At 36.2% G+C, this 17,469-nt stretch overlaps 1 protein-coding gene across 1 annotated transcript in view; it reads left to right on the forward strand.

The window, feature by feature from the left end:
• The first annotated feature begins 4,481 nt into the window (after positions 1-4,481).
• The window catches only part of UNC13C (unc-13 homolog C), a 137,562-nt gene continuing 124,574 nt past the window's right edge, over positions 4,482-17,469 (forward strand). Inside the window, exon 1 of the mRNA XM_009906444.2 lies at positions 4,482-7,452. Coding sequence (XP_009904746.2) covers positions 4,485-7,452 — 2,968 coding nt within the window. The 5' untranslated portion in view covers positions 4,482-4,484. The remainder of the gene's footprint in view (positions 7,453-17,469) is intronic.

Here is a 17,469-nt window from a genome sequence, read left to right on the forward strand (position 1 = left end):
AAAGAGTGCTGATAGCACTCCACACTTCAATGTGAATGTTGGAGGGGGTGATAAGATAGGGCAAAACTGCTGCTGAGAACCTAAAGGATTCCTATAACAAAGACTAATTACTCAAAAGAGAAAGCAGAACTACTTTATTGCTCTTGTTCCTGCCTTTGCCAGGGTCTGCAGACAGGTCGTCTGCACAGCATGTGCAGCATGCAGATGACCATCACTTTACTTTGAGAGACTCACCAATAACACAGATTTTAAATCTCAGTATTTAAGAATATAAAGGAGCTGACAATTGCTCCAAATTAGGTTCTTCTGAGTTAGGTCATCTGACATGATTGTCAGTGTAATGCTGCTCTTACAGTAAACTAATGCATTCTGAGGTATATGCAGTCACCCCACAGAGGTCACTGAAAAATACAGTGATGTCACATTAACTCTATTGCCAGACGACCATAAGACTAGTGAAAGGGCATACTTCAGAAATCTGTAGATCTAAATTCTTGTTATTCTGTTATTAATTTCTTGCATTCTAGATGACTGAGGATGGCTCTCTTAGACTCATTTTCTGTGGCTGCAAAGTGAATTGTTTACATTTTGTCATGTGTGATTAATTAATTTTTGTGAAGCATTTTACATATCACAAGTTGATGTTACTGCCTATGGGCAGGTAGTGACTGCTTTGACAGTAATGCAGAGTGGTAGCACTGCAGAAAGAGACTTTTTGGTTTAATTTTGTTTTCCCTTTCTGTTTTGCTGTTGTGTACATAAACTGTCATATGCCTTTTTACAGTGGGAGACTGCACTTCAGTTTCATTTTCTTCCCTATCCCCTTCCAATACATACAGTCCTCCTGTACTTGATCGATAGTATAAAGGTAAAGCATAACCCTGGTTCTGCCCGATTCTTACTTTTTGAAGGGACGCTGCATCCACAGGGCTACCTCTGAATGGAGAGGGCTGCTGCTCTGCAGCTTCTTTACTGAGGTCCAAGCAGAAGGTTAGCAGTGATCTAGCAGTTCTCTTTAAATACCAAAATAGTTTTTTAAGATGATTCAATCTACTTTCTTTACAAAAACAGAGGGCTGGATTTTATGAAATGAATAAGAAATTGTTTAAAAAGCTATAATGTTTTCACTGGCCCACTCTGCCCTCACCTTCACTGCACACCCCCACACCCCACCTCCCCCCGCCTTCTACCTGACACTTTAGTTTTAGGTTTGGGAATAAGGTCCTTTACATTTGATGCTTCCAACCAACATTTTTTGTTTTGACAGTCTGTTATCAACAGTATCCTTGAAATCATTAAAATTACCTGGTCACCATCAGGTTGCTTGACAAAAGTCTATATTCAGACTTGCTGTTGGTAACAAGTTGAAGGAAATGTCATTGTGTGCTTTATTTACAGAAGGAAACAATTAACACTTCCTAGTTTCCTGCTCTGTAAACATCTAACATGAAGTTGGTACTTTACAGCTTGACCTCTTATGCTTAGAATGGGTTAACCCATCTGTGTTAAGCTTTATCGTATACATTGATTTATGTCAATAAATAAGCAAAGTGAAAATAAAAAATGGGGTCATGGTGGTTTATTGGGAGACCTGGATAAAACCAGAGAATCACTGAATGACACCTTTCAGCTCATTCAAATGCCCAGGGCTTATGTGCATCTCAAAAGACTACTTCCTAGAGCTTAAGCTACACCGATTTAAAATAATGAGAACAATCCTATGCAAATATTTGCAAAAATTAATGAATGAGACCTTTAATGACATGAACTTTATTCCAGGTGTACCTATTCAATTTTAGAAAATGAGTATTTGACAGAGCAATGATAGGTTCTAAACTGATAAGCAGATCATGTGACTAATGTAGCTGATACAATGGAACTTGCATGGGAGAACATGAATCTCCATTTAGCAGATTTCTATATATTTGTACAGTACAGCTTTTAATTTACTACAGAATTGTCAGAAACTGGGTTTAGATAAAGCATAGGTTAAGCACTGGCTGAAACACATATGGGTTGGCAATAAAATGAAGATTCTTTTACAGAGAATAATAAAACCTTATTTTAAATAACTGGAAAAGTTCAAGATTCCAGTGATAGCTTCATTATTTCCTGATGTTTTGGAGGCTGACCCAGTAAAGAAGCATTTTAGCTTGTTTATATGTTTGTAGTTTGAAGTCTTTTCAATGAGATGAGTTTTGAAGTCATCTGAATGAAGTTTATATGAGGGTACTTAAAAAGGTGTCGTTGGTTACAAACATTCAAGGTAAGAGCTGAATGGTTAACAAGTGTTTCTACATCTAGAAACATGCCTCTGAGAAGTGTCCCAAAATGGTTCCTTCCTGTACTAATAATATGTGAAAGCAAAGGCCGCCTTGGCTCTGGTGAGAGCTTTGTAATATTCTGAAAGATGCTATTTGCATGCCTTAAAAATTGCATGCAGTGGCACCAAGCATTCTTTTGCTTGTAAACATTGCTTGCTTTTAATTTACTCTTAATATTCTGACTTCAGGCATAAGCCTAGAATGAAAAAAAGTTAACAAGGGCTATGCTGAAGCATATATGTTAACAATATTTCACCTTTTATAAAATAACAGGCAGCAGCTTTAGGAAGGATGAAGAATGTTGTCTCTTGTTCTGCTCGCTTATGAGATGCATCTCAATTTTGTTCAAAGTGGAAAAGAAATGTCCTTTTACATCCACTGTTCCAGGGTTCCAGAAACCAACCAGGTTTTAACCAGTTGTGCTTGGGCTCTGTTCAGCATACTGCATTTTGCTGCTGCAGTATGAGTCAATAATCAGCATTAATCAGCATTTATTATTGACAATAAGTGTAATAGTAAGGTCTGTGAAGTCAAAAATCTCTGTAATGAAAAGACCAGATCTTGAGGCTTGTGAATGGACTATAATGTTTCATGCAGGGCCATGCTGTTTGCAGATAAGGAGGACAGTTCATATCACAGAATCACAGAATTGTCAGGGTTGGAAAGGACCCCAAGGATCATCTAGTTCTAATCCCCCTGCCATGGGCAGGGACACCCTCCACTAGATCAGGTTGCCCAGAGTCACATCCAGCCTGACCTTAAAAACATCCAGGGATGCATGTGTCCACTTTGGACACCACAGAGCAATTTTACCCTGATTCTAAACAAACTTCTTATTCTGCCAAAGAATTTTTAGCTTATTTAGAAACTGAAATAGCTAATTTAAGAACTACTCCTTTGTTGGATTTTTTTCTGAGCTATTTGTTTTGGTTTTATTCTGCAAATATAAGACTGGGAACTGACTGATGTGTTATGAAGAAAAGTTTTATTTATACGTTTAAATGCATTGACCTTCCAGATACCTCATGAAATCTTTTCTTATTCCTCCATATTGTAGATCAAATTGCTTTCCTGTTGTAATAGCACTTGGTTTTGTCCTGTGACTTGTAAATCATTCTTGTTTCTCCCTCTTTCTCTCATTTTGTTTTTTTCTGTGTCTGGAAGAATGTAAGACTTAGTAACCTGGGTGAAAATGTTCTATTAGTTGTCATTATGATTTTCTGTTGTTTTGTACAGTGATTTGGATGTTGTTTTTTGGTTGGTTGGTTGGTTTGTTTTGTTGCTTTTTTTTTTTTCTTAAAGAGAAACCAAGAAAGTAGGCCTGTTTTAAGTCCTGGCTTATCATAATGTGTTAAAGTCTGTTATAAAAAGAAACACTCTATTTCTTAAATCATAGTCATGTGCACAATGCAGTCCCTTGACAGAACAATTCCCCTTGGATACAGTATTATTGCACAGAATCCTTGCTCCAAAAGATGAAGCAAGAAACCTTTCTAATTCTCTTTTACTTGTTAGTAACAACTTGTTCCCCTGTTGGTTTTTTTACTACTGCTGTACATCATATGAATCTAAATTGAAATATCATTACTGTGAAAGAAAGACAGCATTAATACCAACTACCTCTGTTAGAGCCAGACAACTGAGCTGGACAATGAAGCCTTTAAATAAGTATAGCTTATTAATTTATATTAAAAATATTTGCCTAGAACTGCTTTCAGCTTTAATTGTTCGTGAAGAGTTCTATTCAAACAATTATGGGGGAGGTATAGCTAACTACATAACTCCTCTGTATTTTCATTGTAACCCATTTAAAACAATGTTAGTATTATTGAATGCTAAGTTTGGCAGCTATTGTAATGTAATTCCCTCCTTTTTAGACACTTCAAGAAGCCATGCGCAGCAGAGTGAGATTTTGGAAGACATACAAAACCTCTTCAGGATTTGGTTTCAAGCAGATGTGTGATTTTATTTTTTTTTAATTTTGTTTTCAATTTTCAATATTTTTTTTCTTGCTGTCAAATACCAGCTACCAGAGCATCAATAATTTATACATCTGTGGTCTCTAATGAAGTACATGCTGATGAGCCTCTTGGAGATACAAATACTTGTCTGGATTAAAAATTGTGTTTTGTGGAAACAGCTTAATATAAATTACACTCCATGGTTTCTGCCCTCTTAAGGAGCCTGATCTCATCTTACATATATAAGATTTGCAAAGGAATGTTTACAAAGAAATCAGGAAATAGTACAAAAAGGAAAGAGAGTAGTCAGAGCAAAAAGGAACAAGATTTAGCTCCAATTGGACAAACTAAGAATCCAAAATTTTCAAATACTTTTAAAAGCACTGTTAAAAAGATTGCAAAGTGTCCATCTGCTCGCAACTTATCAACAGAAGAAGAGGAAAGTAATAGAGAATTTTCGCTTTCTCCAACATTCAGTTACAGAGTTGCTATTGCAAATGGACTGCAAAAGCATATTTTTGTAACCAACAATACTAATGAAGATATAGTTCAAGATCTGTCTTCCAATGATAGCTCATATTCCGAGTCATTGAATGAAGTAAAAGGTAGTAGCAAGAAAAACGAATACTTATCACACACGATGCCTGTGAGACGCAACAGAAAAAGCTTAAGCAGCCTTGCACCATCTGATGGAAGTTCAGATGGAGAACGCACTTTACACACTCTGAAACTGGGAGCTTTACGAAAACTAAGGAAATGGAAAAAGAGCCAAGAATGTGTCTCATCAGATTCAGAACTAAGTACATGGAAGAAAACATGGGGCTTAAGAAGCAAATCTCTAGATAGAACTGGTCGTCACCAGAAATCAAGTATTCTTGAACCTGGCTTCAGTTCAACAGGTTCTATTAGTCAGACCCATGATGTTATGGAAATGATCTTTAAAGAGCTTCAGGGAATAAGTCAAATTGAAACAGAACTCTCTGAATTAAGAGGGCATGTTAATGCTCTGAAACAATCAATTGATGAAATTTCTAGTAGTGTAGAAGTTGTACAAAATGAAATTGAACAATTGCGAACTGGATTTGTACAGTCCAGAAGAGAAACTCGGGACATACATGACTACATTAAGCAGATAGGCCATCCAGGAAACAAGGCAAGTCTTAGGTTTCTAAATGTGCCTGAAGAGAGGCTTGAAAAAACTGAAAACATAGTTTACAAAATACTAACAGATAAAATGGGGTTCTCAGAGGCACAAAGCACTATTAAAATTGAATTTGCCCAAAGACTGGGGCAACAAAGAGACTGTCCAAATGCAAAGCCAAGACCTATTCTTGTTTACTTTGAGTCATCACAACAGAGAGACTTGATTTTAAAAAAGTCTTATAAACTTAAGGGAACTGGCCTTGGGATTTCTACAGATATCTTTTCCCATGACATAAAAGACAAAAAAGAAAGAGGACTACCTTCCTCTCAGACATATGAGAGTATGGATATGAAGCTTTTAACTGTGGAGACAAAAATTAAAATGCATGACTGGGAGTCACCTGACAGTGATAAAGACTTGGAATCAGATATAAATAAGAACAGTTATGCAAAGATATCTAAGTCGGCATTTCAAATACAAACAAGCAGTACAAAGGGGAGCATCGAGTCTCCAAATACTAAAGACCTGAATAGAACTGCTGATGACAGCACCTTTCCAAACAGGAGAAATAGTGGCAGTCAGTCACCAGAACTTGACAACACAGAAAAACAACCAAAGACCTATTACTCAGACGTGACTCCATTATGGCATTTACAGAATGACTTTGCCACACCAAAACTTAGCCGTTCAGAGTCAGATTTCTCAAAATTGTGCCAATCTTACTCTGAGGATTTTTCAGAAAATCAGTATTTCAGCAGAGCAAATGGCAGTTCATTATTGTCTTCCTCTGATCGAGAACTATGGCAGCGAAGGCAAGACGATTCTCTAAACTGGTATAGTAGTTCCCAGGAACAGACTTTTGGCCATGATATGCAACAGTATCCAGGGCAAGATGAAGTCGGGAACACAGAAACTGTTGACAGTCAAGTAAGCAATGGAATAACATGTGCACCTGAAGACAGAAGCCACTATAGTGATTCTCAGCTTTCTTTACACGACGATCTTTCCCCTTGGAAAGACTGGAATCAGTTGGAACAAGGGACAGATTTGGGCCTAGACTTATCCTCTACACAGGAAGTTTTTGTGTATGATATGAGCAGCCCTTCAGATCAACAGACAGATTTTGGAAAGGGCCAAAATTCTGACCTCCAGTATGATACTGAAAGCTATGATTACACACTTGATGGTACTTCTCCATCATGTCCTGGCCTTGATAGCGAAACACAAAGTCAGTGGACAGGTCAATATGATGATTATCAAGAAACAAATTCAATATCCTCTTATCAGAATCAAAACAGAATGCCTGTGATGTACCGAAGTCAGAGTGAATTACCAAGTGATGACTCTGAAGAAACAGCCCCTAAATCATGGCATAGCCGATTAAGCATAGATCTTTCAGATAAGACTTTCAGCTTTCCTAAATTTGGATCTACGCTTCAACGTGCTAAGTCAGCTTTAGAAGTAGTCTGGAATAAAAGTACACAAAGTTTAAGTGGATATGAAGACAGTGGATCATCTTTCATGGGGAGGTTTAGAACTTTATCTCAGTCTACTGCAAATGAATCAAGTACAACACTCGACTCTGATGTTTATGCTGAGCCTTATTGCTACAAAGCAGACTATGAGGAAGACTCAATTGAACCGCCTGGTGAGAATGAAACAGACTATGTAGAAGTAATGGAACAAGTCCTTGCTAAATTAGAGAACAGAACTAATAGTAGTGAAACCAGTGAGCAGGTCCAAGAATATGAAGTGGAGCAGGCTTCATATGAAGCTCCATATTCAATACTACCAGAGGAACAATATGACACACAGTTTGACAGTGTGGTCACTGAAGAGATGTTGGAAGTTGAAAGTCACTTGGCTGTTGACATAGTAGTAAGGGAAGATGAGAACCAGAATGTCCCAGAGCTGCTTACTGAAATTCCAAAGAAAAAAAGAATACGGCCATCATTTAAAGAAGCTGCTTTAAAAGCATACAAGAAACAAATGAATGATTTGGAAGAAAAGATCCTTGCTGGAGGTAATAGTATTTTAATATTGTTATTTAAGTAAAATGTTGTTCTTTCTAGAGCTAGACATTATTTCTGTGTGGTACCTGATCCTGCGTTCATTGAATTTGCTGACAAAACTTCTGCTTATGTCTGGTTTTGTTCATATTTCTGGGGAAATAGTCCCATGGAAGTCAAAAGGCTAACATTTTACATGCTTATTTTGAAGGAATTTTCTGAGTATGTTTTGTCAAACATGTTTGTGAGCAATTGTATTGCTTTGAATTTCCCTAACTTGAAAATTAAATTTCTCAGGATTTAAATTTTATCAAAAGAAATGGGCAGTGCACCGTTCTTGGTTTTGGGGGTGTTGCTTTATAGCTTTCCAAAAGTATTCATGGGAGTAATCCAAAGTGTTCAGGTATTGCAGTGCTTTCTTTAACAGTTTTCAAGGCATGGTTCTTTCTGCCTCCTGAGTAGCAGTGTTCTGCATCCTATATACATTCTGTAGTCCGTCTCCAGAAAAGGGAAGAAAAGGTTGTGGAGAGGGAAGATAAGACTGAAGAAGTGTAAATGGTAGCATCCATGTATGAAGAGGTTTTGGAAAGTAATTAAATTTACAGAGGGTGTCGACACAGATTTATTAATGATATTTACCCTATGTGTTAACATACTTCAAATGAAGTCATATAAATAACTTTAATGTCTCTAGTAATACACAAATATGGTGATTTTCAATATTAATCTACACTGTAATGCTAATGTTATAATATTGCATGTGCATTTAATTGGGAGCACCTAATTACAGTAGCTAGCCAGATGGTAATTGTCACCTTGACTGAATCTTTGCTTTCTTTAGCTTCCTTGAAAAAATAATCATCTGATACATTCATTTTAAAGATGAAGAACTGTGCCTTTGGCACAGAATTGTGATTAGTAGTAATCAGTATCCAAAGCTTGAGCTTGAAAGTTTCTTTTTTTTCTATAGACAAATACTTTTACAATAAATGCATTGTCAAGGTGAAAGTGTTACACAAGCAATTAAATATGGCTAATAGAAAGTGTTTAAACTTTTTTTATATTCAAATAATGACATAAGATTGTAGATTTGCAGATATTTTTCTACAGTGATGTATTAGACATTAGATGGTGTGTTTATGAAGAAGGATCCAGCAATAGCTAGTATTTTATCATGACTTTTTAGTTTAAGGGAGAGGGGGACAACAATCATTGTGCCCAGTCATTGTTGTGTATATATTAAAAAAAAAAAACATTTAAGGACTTAATTAAAGCATACAGGGAAGGCACACAGTAGTGAAACCTAAACAGATTCCTCTGTTTAAGGTTTGTGAATTTGTATACATTGTTAGATAGACTGCTAGAAAATGAGAAGTAATTTGATGTTGCATCTCATGCGATTAGTTCTATGAACTAAGCGTATTTGTTCTATTAACCCAGCAGGTGGAAAAGCTCTTTCAAACTCTTAGTTTCTTGACACTTTTTATTTATGAATTACTGAAGCATTTCTTATACTATATTTAAAGAGACACCATCTGACACCCAGACCAGTTTATAAAAAGGTGTTATTGGTTAAAGTCTATATGGCACAAAGTGTTTCCATGGTTCTAGGATTTCATACTAGGACCTTCATTTTTTTTTTGCCACTGAAATAAAAGAGAAGGGAATACAGCAGCAAGAGGCTAAAGGGAATTTACAGATGAACTGCTACAACAACACTTCTTTCAGATTATTCAAAAACAGTCTGCATTGACTCTTTAGTAGTACTTCTGTTTTATCTTCACACTGTTTTCCACGCCCACAGAGAGGATGTGTTTGAATGTATGCTGTAGCATATCTGGCAATACTTATTAACAAAAATCTGTCATGTTTTATACATAACGTGTGAATACTTAGTCACAAAAAATATCTGCAGAACACCTATGAGTTTTTCAGACTTTAAAATTTTCAAAATATATTTCCTACCTGGAGGAGTCTACCCAAAAAAACTGTGGCTGAGGGACATGCAGTCTTAAAGTAAAATCTTTCTTGATCTTGCTTTCAGTGAGGTGGAGATATTCAAAAGCGCTGTGAACACATTCTGCTCAAGGTGACCCTGCTTGAGCAGGGTTCTTAGAAAAGACGTCCTCCAGAGGTTCTTTCCAGCCTCCACTATTTCATGATAAGGAAATACATTTTTTTAGTACTTTGTTTGAAGTCTTTGAAAAAGGATGTCTTCTTAATGTCCATTTATCCTCTAAAAAATCTGATGTTTAGGTTTTGTTTATTACTTAAATTGCATGACAATTTTGAATCAGTATAGGAAACAACATATCATAAATCACTTCTCAGAGGAGTTTTACAAAACACACAAAATGTACAGCTTGCAGCCTCTCCATTTACACAACCTGCCCTCTTCTTCATGTGTAGATTCATGCATGTCCAGAGAATGTTTCATTTATCATTTAAGCAAATAGCAGTTTGGGGTATTATAGCTTTTTAATATTTGCAGGAGCAGTTACAACTTTAAACAAAAGTGACTAATAGCTGATCTGTGGTTTACATGACTTTTATGTATGAGTTGGGTTTTTCACTCTCATACACCTATAACTGATTCACAATCAGCTTCTGACTTCTTACTTATGGATGGAAAAGTACAAGTTGCAAATCAAGTTCCTTGAATTAATCTTCATTATGTAACCAAAGCATAATCTATTGTTTAATGACTACTGTTTAACGAATTGTGTCATCTCTCTGTGTAGGCTGGCGCAGGTAGGCAGCAATCTGGACAACCAGAGATATAGCCAGATAATACAGTAGTTTTATTTCTCCAATTTAGTATGGAAGGAAGGTTTAGAATGCTATTATTTTCATTCTAGTAACACATGAGGTAAGGTCATAAATAATTTATTAGTGCACAAGATCCCCATCCAATAGTTCTATTCTCTGTGTGTAGCTGGAGATAAAAAAAAATACACTATGGGCTGATTGCTTATGTATTATTTATTACAATGTGTTTTTGGAGACACAGTGGGATGAAAGTAATAGGGTATATGGATGAGAGGAGACATGAGCAATAGATGAGTAATCCTCGGATTTCAAGTTTTGTAAGGACATAGAGGCAGCGTGCTTTTCCTTGTATATTAATGGAAAGACTGATGAATTTTTAGGAAAATACCAGCTTGTTTCTTTGTATGCTATAATTGAGAATAACTCTTACCCTTTTATTTATTGTTAGTATAATCACTTGTTATTTTCTAGCTTTCTTTTATGTCTTCTTTCATCACCATTCCTATCTTGTTATCTTTTACAGGTACCTTAGAATAACCATAATTCTTTCTCCTGGTGAAACTATCAGTCTGGATAAGCTTACAGAGTTGCATGCACTCAGTTGCTTTTAGTGATAACATAGACTTTCTGTGAATGGGCACTAGTTTTTTGATGTAGTTAAGGATCTTACTGATCATTTGGTGACTGGTCAGATTTCAAAAAGCCTTTCCTATGAATTTTCTACAGGCTAACCTGTAGATTGTTTGTGGTATCAAGATGTGTGAACTCATCTTACTTTATACATACATGCAGTGGTAAGTAAGATTACAGGAGCTATGGATGAGAGTTGCCTCTTAAACAGTGGATGAAAGTGGGATTTCTATTTATTTTCTAGGAAGGTTTTGTATTATGTGTGGTGGTATCTAACTGAAGAGCAGAACTTTAAGACCAATATCAGTACTGCTGTGTTTTGTACATGCCTAAAACAGGAAATGTGGTGCTAAGGTTTAAAACAAAAGGAACCAGTAAGTTATTAGCTGCCTTCCCCTTGCAGTGTGATCATTTGACTCCATATTAATAAACGCTATCAGAAAAACGCTAATGAATATTTAAAATTCTCTCCATGCAAACTATGCCTGGTTTGTTTTTTTTTTTTTTAAACAAGTATGTATTTTCTTCTTCTGAAAGCTTTTTTGGCATTTTTTTAATATCTGTTTTCTGGAACTGCCTGAGTCAGCTGTATTTTCCCAGAGTATAGGCTTCAGAAGTTAATCTAACCTTGCCTTATGGTTCGTAGGCTTTTGTTTCCTTTATGTCTTGCCACCATTATATGTCTTTAACACACTTATATAGGTGCAGTTACTAATAGCTATACTTAATAGCATTATATCTTGTTATGTTAATACAAATAATGGGTTTGGACTTGAAAAGTTCAGTGCTGTGGCCCAGCTGAAAATCAATTGATAGAGTATTGTTCCATAAATGAATCAGTCATTTTATATCTGTTCAAGTGGAAACAGGATAAATAAATCCATTACCTTGGTTGCAAAAATTGCATATTGATTGGCGGTGACTGTAATGGGGAAATAAAAAGTCTGTGAAGATAAATTGCTTTTAAATGTTCAACAGTTCTCCTATGCTCAATCTACATGGGCTGTATTGGGAAATAAGCTTTAAGAAAAGATCACTGTTTGTTGAAAGAGAAACAAAAGGTACATATATATACCATCTTATTTCTTAGTTGCTTGAGGTAACTATGTTGACTGATTAAAATAGTGTGCTTGTGTTCATGAGTTTTTTTTTCCCTTGAAAACAAAGTTCCTTTGTAGGCTGCTGGTGCGGATTGTGTAAAGGAAGAATATCTACTCAGATAGCAGAATTCTAGTTTATCCCTTAAAACATACTCAATTTGCCTACTCTAAACAGACTAAACAGACCTAAAGTAAATTTGCTAGAGCTAAGAGAAAATCTGAGTGTGAATGTCAGTTCTAAGGATTTAGTTATACTGGTTCTACTGTGGAAATGAACAAAAATCAGTGTTTTATCACCAAGGTTAAGAAAGACTTTCTATTTTTTGTTGGCAAACATTGAAGCCCTTTCTTTAGATCATTGTATTTTAGAAAGAGAAATATCCCTGCATTCCCTATCTTCAAGATAAAAGGAATCTCATTAAAGCAACTAGCTGAAGGAAATATCTAGACATGCATTTAAAAAATGTAATTACTTGGAAAACATGAGTTCATAAATATGCTTAAATCTTCCTCTGATCTATTCAGGGAATAGAATATTGCAGTGAAATGTGAAATGAAATTGATTCTCCATTTTGCTGCCAAAGTGAAATTCTGACTACTTTCATGGGACAGCTGCCAGACGTTTTCTTTATGCACATTTTCCAGGTGATCAGCAGAGCACCTACACAATTGTGTCTCCCTGGGACTCTAAATAAGAGAAAATATCATAAATGTCTCCAGTTCCTGCTGATGCAGAATTAGCGTTGGAACTGATGGAATTTTGTCAGCTGTGAGATTTGCCCCTTCTTGATGAGTAGAGTATTCTTAAGATAGCTTGCATAGTCAGAAGTTTTGGAGAACCTGAAAATAAAGACAGGATTAACTGACAGACAAATTCAAATAGAAAAAAAAATACTAGAAAAAGAATAATCCTGCTGAACACAGGAAAGACTATTCTGTTTTCACTAAACAAGTAGTAGTAAAGAGCAAGCTGCTGACAGGCTAGTAGTTTCTGTGGAGGTAAATACTGAAACTAGTTGGACTTGTTTATGTACACTGGAATCTCAGATGTGATGGGGCAAAACTTTTTGACTTCTCCTGAGCACTGAGGTTTCTTGATCATACCTGATGTCAAATCAGGTGCTATTTGCTTGGATTTCTTTGGAAGAAACACAATGGGACTTTGGCTTGTAAGGTAGACCATGACATCCAAGTTAAATGTTGGCTGTGTGATATGGACAGACTTTCAATAATCAATTATTTGTTTGCTTTCACAGTCTGTAATTCATTACTTGGTTCCATTTACAATTATCATTTGTATAAAAAGATATAAAATATGCCTTTTTATCCTTTATGGATAAATGCATGCTTTACAATTTTGATGAGTTCGAGGGTTGCAATGCAGTCTATTTTACTCACTACTGTCACTCTGACAAGCTGGAGACTTTCAAGAAAGCTCAGTCTTCAAAATGGGTGTGGGTTTTTTTGAGACCATGACAAATTAAAAAGCACTAGTATCATACCACATTCCATAATCAAATAGTTCTCTTAATATTCAATATTTTATTAATTTAGAGGTAAGTTTTGTAAGTTGGCAGAAGTAACTAGGAGCTGCTAAAAGACAGCAGGAAAACAGGAGCTATTTGAAGTCTAATGGAACTCAATTTCCAAACACCAGAGATGTTTTTAAAGCATGTCCTCTTGTTTCAGATTTGCAGAGCAGTTTATTACAAAGGCACAAATGCAGTTTTTATCTTAACCAAGCTGACCTCCTGTTTTGGCTCCCAATCTATCCGCTAGTGATTTTTCTACATCACTGCTAGTAAAGTGCTAGCAGCAATTCTTCTATTTCTCCTGTCAACCAAGCTTTATTCAAGTTTGACCTTCTCTTTGTCAGACAAGCATCACTCATCTCTTATGGTGTGCCAGCTTTAATATTATCTTTCAAGCATTATATGCTGTATCTTCCTAGAATATGCTTCAGCAACACAACATCCTTTAGGCTCACATGCTGTAACAGTCTGCTCTGTAGTGATAATATTAGCTTCTGGGTACAGCATTTGTTATTTTAGGATGTCTTAATTTGTGTCATTGATTTGAACACACAATTAAAGTGCTGCTTTTATTTGACCCTGGTGTTTATCCTTTGTTTCCTTTTCTTAGCATTGCATACTAATTGGAATTGTTTATCTTGGACTACAAACTACTTCTATGAGTACTTTATAAGTTATTTCCATGAACAGCTGTATTGTTACCTAATTCCAGCAAGTATTATGTCTAAAGGTTTTGATTCTAGGAGGGATATAATTATCAGTCAGTTTGAAGTTCTTGCAACTGTTTTGCAGAATTAAAGATTCAAATGGTAGTTTGAATCTTTAATTATGAACTTTAAAGGTTTTTCCAATTTAGTTTTATACAATTATGCACACTTACAAGAGTGGAAAATCAAGGTAATATACATTATACCATTTTAATCCTGGGGTTTCCTAACAGTTTATATTTTATGACCTTATTACAGTTCTTGTTCTGTGGCAGGGAGGTGGTGAAATCTTTTTTTTGCAATCATTAAGTAAAGAGAAGTGTACTAGGATGGTGCTCTGCTGCTCAGAAAAAAATTCACAATGGAAATAATGACACAGCACTTGAAGATGCTTAGGACTGGGGGAGGGGGTGGGTGGGTCGAATAATCTCCTGACCTTCTTTGATGTAATTGTCTCTGCTGACTGATGAGACTATTGTCCAGCTGTGTTTCTGGTGGTATTGTAAGTTACAAAAGCAAAGATCTGTCTTCACTTCTTTATCTTCTTTGCTAGTTCACCTTTCATGCTGTAAGAATGTTTTCAGCATCCTTGAAAGACTTTTCTTCTAGAAAGTTTGGCTATAGAAACTATTTATCTTATATGATAAATTCCTGTCTTTTGTGGTAGGTTACAGGTGGCAATGTTGTTATTAAAAATGGGTAAATCAGACCATGTGTTAGCTTGAAAACAGTTGATAGTAGTGTGAAGTTCAACCTTTATAAGATCTATTAGTTTTCAGAATGAGTTTGAGTAGTAACTATGCAACATTAATAAACAGTTTCTGGAAATTTTAATTAGCCTTCTCAAAAACTTTTAGCTGTTATGCAAACAGAAAATAGCTTTGGAGTTTATTTGAGGGGGGTGAAAAAATGCCAAGTAAGCCTCTCTTACTCCACCCCCTTCATCTGGGGCTAACTTACCTCAGTGGATAGTTGTGAACCATTTTCAACAAAAGCCAGGGTCTAGCAGGTATGCTGAATGTTATACTGCCTTTTCAATATCTGGAACTTTGTATAAATGGAACCTTAAGATTAATTTTAAGTAATGAATCCTTTTAATTTCATGTTTACCTAAAAGTTTATATCTGTTTATGGGAGGCTTATGGACTCACAGTGAAGGAGGAGGATCAGAGATTAGCGGTGAAGAATGGTATGGACCTGGAGGGAACTTTTTTTGCTAAACATGGAGACTTTAAAATATGGTTTGATATAGATTCCTTAAGATTTTCCTGTCCTTCCTAAAAATATTTTGTTCCATCATTGAATCTTAAAAATTCTGCATAGAAAATGAGATTTTAATTTATTTTTTTTTTGAGAACTGTGATATGATAGCTTGTCTCGGTCCGCAGAGGGAAAGACACTCAGTTCTTTTGAATATTCCTGTGTTGTGAAATTAGAGGCACAAACGAAGCCAAAATATCAACAGCTAGACTATTTATTACATAAATCAAGTGGATAGATCAGAAGGGGAGAGACAGAAAATAGAGAGAGAGGAATTATATTACCACACCCCTCCCCCACCCCTCACCCCCCCCCCCCCCCCCCGACAGTTTGAGTCTGTGGAGGAAAGGTGCTGCAAGAGATGTTGGGTCTGTAGAGAAAGGGTGCTGAGGGTTTGGCTGGAGAAGAGAAGCAGTCCTCTGGGCAGCCTCTTCATCTCCATGAGGTGCAGCAGGTGGAACTTAGGACACGGAGAGCGGGTTCAGTCTGCTTCTTCCAGGCTCCATGGCCTCTTTTCTTCGAAGCAGCATTGTCCCGGGCTTTTCCATCTCTCGTGCTTTCTTTCTCAGTGGCATTGTCCTGTTTTCCTTCATCTGTGTTTTCGGTTCTCCGTTTTTCTTCTGCTGAGCCAGTAGTTGCTCAAGTCTTTTATACAGTTTTTTAGTCCTTAGGTATGTGTCCAAATATTGTCCCTCAGGAATTCAGGGGCCAGGTGATGAATCCATTGTCTCGCCATCCTCCCTTTCCAGGGTACTTGATGAGTGGAGATTATCTTGTTTTATGCATATTCCCAAAGGTGGCCTTGGTCCATTGTTGTCAGGCCAGCTGTGGTCCAGTGAGCAATGTTATCTTTGCACCTTCCAAGAGTCGTACCAGTGGCTCTGCCCAACACATATCAGCTATTGTCTGGGCAAGCAGCAAGTGATTTTATCTTTGTGGAATCACACCAGGAGAGACAAGCTTTTAGTCTTTCACATAGCTGATCGTCATGCTTTCCTTGCTGCAATTAATGATATGCTACTCCTTCTTTTTCTTTGTATTCATTGTAATGTACCTTTAAATGAACAACAGAAACATTGTACCACCACAATATCTTTAACTATGTTAAAATAGTTCTTTCCTCTTTTACCAGTTACCTAAAATTATATTTAATGAAGTTTGAAATTATCAGACTGTCTCAAAAAGAGACATATATCATATTTGTAAATAAAATTTTCCTTAGTACATAGCTAGATGACCATCCTACTCTTCTTCATTCCTTTACACAGGTATATAATATGGAGTGCACTGAGCTTAAATAGCAACCATTATGGAGCAGTATCACCCCATAAACTTTTCCTCTAGCCCTAGTAAAACACACTCTGGTTATCTAAAATGGCATATAGTGTAAATGCTTAATATGAAGTCTATATTATATTTTGTAATAGGGTGAATTTCACATAAGATAAACATTCAAGGAGAAATAAACTAATTAAGATAAAATAGGATGTATCTCATTGATTTAAGTGGACTGATGTTTACACTGTTCTTAGTATATTCTTAATTGTTTTAGGTTAGTTGTTGGCCATAGAATCTGTGGGTGACAGAAATTAATTTAATGAAGATAAGCTTTTTCAAGTAAATCACTGTCATTCAGCAGTATAATCTGAGATCTCCAGCCTTGTGTCCCTGATATGAAAGCACATTCAATGGTCTGTTACATAATCACAGTTCATTTCTCATCTACATCAAGGAATGTTGCTGTCTATTCTAGTAGACTAATGACTACTGAAGTGAATTGCTTGGTGACTGTACATTTCCTTGTTTGGTGCTCTCATACGCACAGAGACTTCCTCCACAGGAGAAGCAATAAACAATGAAGTTTTCCAACTAATTTTGTCTTTGAAGATGCAGTCATTTCTTATGACAACAACAACAGCAGCAGCAAAAAAGAGATGCTTTCAAAATCTGAGTTTGGGAAATTTGCATCAGTTGTCTGGTTTACACAATTTCTGTTGAGAAAAGAGGCCATTAGACTGGTGTGTTTAAAATTA

This window comes from Dryobates pubescens, chromosome 17 (assembly GCF_014839835.1).
Source record: "Dryobates pubescens isolate bDryPub1 chromosome 17, bDryPub1.pri, whole genome shotgun sequence".
In the NCBI taxonomy this organism is placed as follows: domain Eukaryota; kingdom Metazoa; phylum Chordata; class Aves; order Piciformes; family Picidae; genus Dryobates; species Dryobates pubescens.